The following is a 5919-nucleotide window of genomic DNA, read 5'->3' on the forward strand; positions in this document are numbered from 1 at the left end:
TTTGTGATTAGTGGTAATGGCAGCTGATTAGTCGTAATTGCTGCTGATTAATAGTTATAGCGACGGTTATGTTATAGCTTATTACAAGGTGCCTGTTCAGCTATCTGAGCTTAAAAGAGTGTCAATTAACCAGAATAGGAAGGTTTGCCAACTCTTCTTGTTTACTTTGGGAATGATATCCTTCCTTAATTATGATCTTAATTACGATTGGGGCTTTCATCGAGACACTTTATTTACTTATTGGGTTGTTGCAGTTATTATTTTCTTCTTTGGGCTTGATTTGTGGTTTAGTTGGGATTAGAGGGGGGATTAGCCTTGGATCAGAGTGTTTTGTGTGCAAAAAATGGGACACTTTCAGAGGGTGTTTCCATGGGTGCACGTCGTAGTGTTTTTCTGTCTGTTGGGCGCCCACTTGTGTAGCAGTTTGCAACATAAGCCTCCGGTTTTAAGGTTCAATCCAGCTGGGCGATTCAAAATCTTGCAGGTAACATAGTTGTTCAAATAAGACTTCTAATTGTGGATGAACTGTAATTATTATGATGATTAGACCCTGATTAAGCACTGTTTACATGATCTTCCATGAAGCGTCGTTGAAGATTAGGCTCTCATTAGGCCCTTTTCCTCCTGGTGCTATCATTTAGGCTCTAATTAGCCACTTTTAGCATAATCTTCTTCTGATTGTGTAAGATCCTTGGTAAGAAGATTTGTTTTTTCTCCTGATGCATAATTAGTGCTACCAATTAGGCTTTAATTAGCTGCTCTTAGCGTAACTCCTCTACTTGTCTACGATCCTTGATAAGAAGAGTTTTGGCATCTGATTTTTGGCATCCAGTTTGGTATTGACACTTCAATTAGTTAGATTATGGCACCTCACATGGTTTAATTATGGAATCTCATTGATTAGTTTAATTATGGTTCCTCCATTAGTGCAAGCATGACACCTCAATTTGCCTAATTATGGCATATTAATTTGTTTGATTATGCCATGCAGATTGCAGACATGCATTATGCAAATGGAGCTACCACCAAATGCAAGGATGTGCTCCCAACGCAGCATAAGAGCTGCAGTGACCTCAACACCACAGCCTTTGTTAAGCGTTTAATTGTAGCAGAAAAACCAGATTTAATTGTTTTTTCAGGTAATAGACAAATGAAATCGCTTGTTAATCCATTATTAGTGAAATAAGGGAGGCCACAAATCCCTTTGATTAAGGGTTAAGTTGGGGTAATCAAAGAGGCCACTTATTAAAAGCTTAATGAGGCATAAGTTGGGCAACAGGTGAAAGATAACATACATAGCATACATAGCATGGTTTAAGTTAAACTGTGTGGCCTTATCGATTCTAAAACAAATAATAGTGAGCATTTGTGTTTGTACAACAGGGGACAACATATTTGGTCAAGACACAATTGATCCTATAGCTTCTCTAAATGCTGCATTTGCACCTGCAATAGAGGCAGAGATCCCATGGGCTGCCATTCTCGGCAACCACGACCAAGAGTCGACATTGTCGAGACTCGAAGTCATGGAGCACATTGCAAACATGGACTACACACTCTCCCAAGTGTACCCAGAAGGCAACAACTCAAGCATGGTGGAAGTGGATGGGTTTGGCAACTACCACTTGGAGGTTGAAGGGGCCATGGGCTCTCCCTTTGAAGAGAAAAGTGTCCTCAACCTGTACATGCTTGATAGTGGGGATTACTCCAAAGTGAAAAAGGTCCATGGCTATGGATGGATACAAGAAAGCCAGAAGAAGTGGTTCAAAGAGCTATCAACTAAATTGAAGGTATTCCTCATATTCAATAAAAGTTCATGGTGGAAGCTCTTAAGTATGACTTAGTTTCAGCAAATAAAAATTAACAAAGCATATAGGGTACATTTAGATCACAAAGTAAATAGGGTACATTTAGATCACAAAGTAAGACTTATTGTCATTAAATAAAAATTCACAAAAGCAAATTGGGTACATTTAAATGTACCCAATTTTCCTTGTTAAGAGGGAAGAAGGGTTTTTAATTGTCCCCCCCCCCCCCCCCTTCTCTCTCTCTCTCTCTCTCTCTCTCTCTCTCTCTCTCACACACACACACACACACACACACACTCACTCACACACACACATGCGCGCGCGCACGTGCATTATATCAGTTGTTTATTGTTTTTGTTAAGGTTTTTAATTAATATCCATTAATTTAAGATTGCTTCATGATGCACAATAGAATTCCTTCAATTGTGTGACAACTCATTTTGGTGTTGCTAGGAGGAGTTTCAAAGTGAGGCAAATGCGCAAGACCATGTTGCACCCGCATTGGTTTATTTTCACATTCCACTTGTTGAAACCAGGATTGCAAGTAGGTGTCCTATAACTGGTGTGAAGCAAGAGAGCATCGGGTGTGCACAAGTGAACTCTGGCTTCCTTGCCACCATGCGGGAGGCAGGCGATCCACGTGTGGTCTTCAATGGCCATGATCATGTGAATGACTTTTGTGGCGACCTTCCAGGGAGCATCAAGGTTTGTTATGGCGGGGGAGTTGGCTACCATGCCTACGGTAAAGCAGGTTGGTCTAGACGAGCTCGAGTTGTGAATATATCATTGCGTTGTTACAATTGGACAAACGTTATCTCCACCACTACCAAACTGGCAAACCAATCAACACTACAATGGTTAGGAGTCGACCAGATTTTGACATGGAAACGGCTTGATCAGGCCTCTCTACCTATTATAGACCATCAAGTCTTATGGTCCTACCTGCCTCCCCCTTCAACACAGCATCAATGGTGGGATCCCCAAAACTCCTCCTCGCTCCTCCTCCTCCTTACAATTTGCTTTTTCCTTTGCCTGCTTTTTTCTTATTCCAGGTCGTGGTGGCCTTTCAATTGCACACACATGGAACTATCAACTATCCAAAGACGCCCATCTAACAGTTGTCTTTTAATAAAGAATGAAAACTGAGTGTGTCTAGTTTTGAATACTCATGTGTAAGAAGAAGGAAGGGGTGGGTAGTTTGGGATTTTATAGTTATCTCATTCTTTGTGTTGATCAATGAAAAAAAAGTAGTTTGAAAATGCTGGTGATGATACCTTGATAGAAGATTGTATCACCATTATGAGAGCTCTTCTTGTAAACACAGAATGTACATGTGATATTTTTTATATTATGGTTAAAAATCATAGTGACCATGCCATGTTTTATTTCTTTTCATAGTGCATGATTGAGCACTTCATGTTTTGACTACATTTTCGTGATTTGACCTATGTAGATGCACATCATTGGCTCAACAAATATAGTGATACAAAGTGTAGCTGAAGAACTTTATAATAATGAATGGTGATGGTGAGGTCAATTGACAATGTGAAAGATAATGCATGAAATATTTTATCATCAAACCCAAGGCTCAAGCCTAGTCATCAACCTAAGGCTTGAGAGACTAGTATTTTTCTAAAAAGGAAGGAGGAACCATAAGAGAGATTGAAGTTGGCAAACCAACTTTGTGTGAGGGGAACTATTGGCATGCCATTAATTCAATGTTTACATCTCTCCTTTCCACAATTGTGATTCCTCATAGTTGTAAGGAAGGTAAGGTGGTAGCAGTATTTGGCATAATTTGTTTTGTAGATATTCCATGTCTAAAATTGAAGCGTGTATGGGTGTATGATGTGCTGAGAGGTGTGTGCTTGTTATTTTTCTCTTTGGATATACAATCTTTGTGCATTGAGGAGGTTTCTCGTCAAACTCAACTCCATCGTTACCAATGGTGTAGCTTGGATATTCTTGATGTGTTTCTACACAACCGCTCTCTCCATTGAGACTTTGTGGAGCTACTAAAGATACATGACCAACCGCTCATCACTGGGTGAATTTACTCCCTAGCATCTACTAGCATATAGCCTCTGTCTTAGCAGTTCCAAAACAATCATCAAAGCTCCCTTCACTAGCAAATGGGTTTTTGGATTTGCCATCTATTGTAACACTTTAGTAATATAATCTATGTAACACTTCCAGTAATACAATATTCTTCTCCTCTGTTATTGTGCAATTTGAGTTTTAAAATTTTATGCTATGAAAGATCCTACTTCTTTGCAAGTGTTCTCTTATATATACCCCGCACATTATGTCTTCTTATAGTTGCTATAAAAAAACCTCGTGTGGTAAAAGTGACATGGTACTGATGTGGAGTTCAAGTATATGTCTCTATGAGTCAGGGTGATGGTGAAGTGTGAAGTGTCTAAATGTAGGGTACAAGAAGTCTCTAGATGGGACAAGGTGCTGCTGAAGTGTAAGCAACAAGTATAAGTCTTTGTATAGGTCGAGGTGATGCTGAAGTGTGAACTATCTAGATGTGGGGTACAAGAAGAAGTCTCTCAATGGGACTAGTTGCTGCTAAAGTGTAAGCAAGCATAGGTGCCACATCTAGTAACACAACAAGACACATATTATCCATAAGGGTTGATTCATATATAAGCAAGTGCAGAGAAGGTGGAATAGAAACATGTATAAAGTAGATGCCACACCTAGTCAAGATAATTTCACATGTATGAAAATCCTAACTGCTAAATTCATAGCTTATTATGAAATATGAACTCCTTTGCAACATCTCAGTAAAAAATATTTAGTTGGAGTAAAATGCAACGTCATTATAACAGGGAAAAATTATCTCATTCAGTAATCAATTGCTAGAACAACAAACAAGGCCTCATAATGGAACATCTAGCTTTTGACCTAAAGAAATTTGATGTCAATGGGTTAGTAGAATGAATTACGAACACCAAGAAGTTCCCACTATATAAAAGAGCCCAACAAGGTGTACATTAACAAGTTGTACATCATCAACAATATTAAAAGTTAAAACAAATAAGAGTAGAGAAAACTATTCAAAATGGCACATACAACACACCTTGGATTACTACAAACAAAACACTCAACAAAAAAGTGATAACATTCCACTATGTTGAACTATGTGGAGAAGTGTGGCTGGTCATGTATCTTTATTGGCATGTATATGCGGGGCAGCCATGATACGATCACGTAGGTCGGTGGTCATAGACGATGCCTCTGTTTGTGATGTAGGCCCGGCCCATAAGTTTTCCACCTCCCATGGCCATCCGAGCTCATCTTGGGCCCCACAATTTCAAGACATGGTATTCCAAGAGTAAAGTACTAAAGTCTACCTACTCCATATGTGGACCGTTATGACGTAATGATATAGTGTAGCATGTAGCCTAGTTAGTAGTGTGCCAAACCTAATCCAAGTCATCTCTAAACTATCTAGTCTCCTAAGTAACCTTTCTGTGTGAATACGGGGATACCAGAGGTGCGCCTGGGCTACTCAACCATGGCTACTTCTCATAATAATGGGGGCCATATAAACATGAGCTAGTCAATGCTTTGCTGGAAAATGGGGACCGTATAAAACATCTAGCCTCCTTAGTCACCTTTCTATGTGAATACAGGGATACTAGGCACGCTTGGGCTGCTCAACCATGGCTACTCCTCATAATAATGGGGGCCTTATAAACATGAGATAGTCGATACTTTGCTGGACAATATAGTATGAGGACGGAGCATTGATATCCAACTATCTCTCCCAAAGGGTTCATTGCACATGTACTTTATAAAAAGAGCATATATATATATATATATATATATATATATATATATATATATATAGTGCCTTTGCCAATTACCATGACCTCTTTGACTCCCCCTGCCTCTAAACTGGCCTCTTCCACCTATGTGTTGTTGTTGTGATTCATGGGAGTGTTACTGCTGACCATAATTTTGATTACCTATTCGGCCACCACCTTGGCCATGCCCACGACCTCTACCTTGTCCTCTACCTAAACTTGTGTAGAAGGCCTACTGCTCTGAACTATTTTGGTTTTGTGAAGACTGTTGATCTTCACCCAAATTCTTCTCT

General features: G+C 39.5%; 1 protein-coding gene across 2 annotated transcripts in view; it reads left to right on the forward strand.

Annotated features, from left to right (window-relative positions):
* Positions 1 to 2971, forward strand: part of LOC147606929 (putative inactive purple acid phosphatase 29) — a 3053-nt gene extending 82 nt beyond the window's left edge. Inside the window, exons 1-4 of one of the 2 annotated variants that reach the window (XM_086791290.1) lie at positions 1 to 484; positions 992 to 1139; positions 1384 to 1790; positions 2262 to 2971. The exon at positions 1 to 484 is cut by the window's left edge and continues 82 nt beyond it. In XM_086791290.1, the coding sequence (XP_086647416.1) occupies positions 344 to 484; positions 992 to 1139; positions 1384 to 1790; positions 2262 to 2954 (1389 nt within the window). In that variant the 5' untranslated portion in view covers positions 1 to 343 and the 3' untranslated portion in view covers positions 2955 to 2971. The remainder of the gene's footprint in view (positions 485 to 991; positions 1140 to 1383; positions 1791 to 2261) is intronic. The other variant, XM_086791291.1, reaches the window with a different exon arrangement.
* The last annotated feature ends 2948 nt before the right edge of the window (positions 2972 to 5919 follow it).

Source organism: Cibotium barometz, chromosome 56, assembly GCF_041138505.1.
Source record: "Cibotium barometz isolate CiBa-2024 chromosome 56, ASM4113850v1, whole genome shotgun sequence".
NCBI classification, from domain to species: Eukaryota; Viridiplantae; Streptophyta; class Polypodiopsida; order Cyatheales; family Cibotiaceae; genus Cibotium; species Cibotium barometz.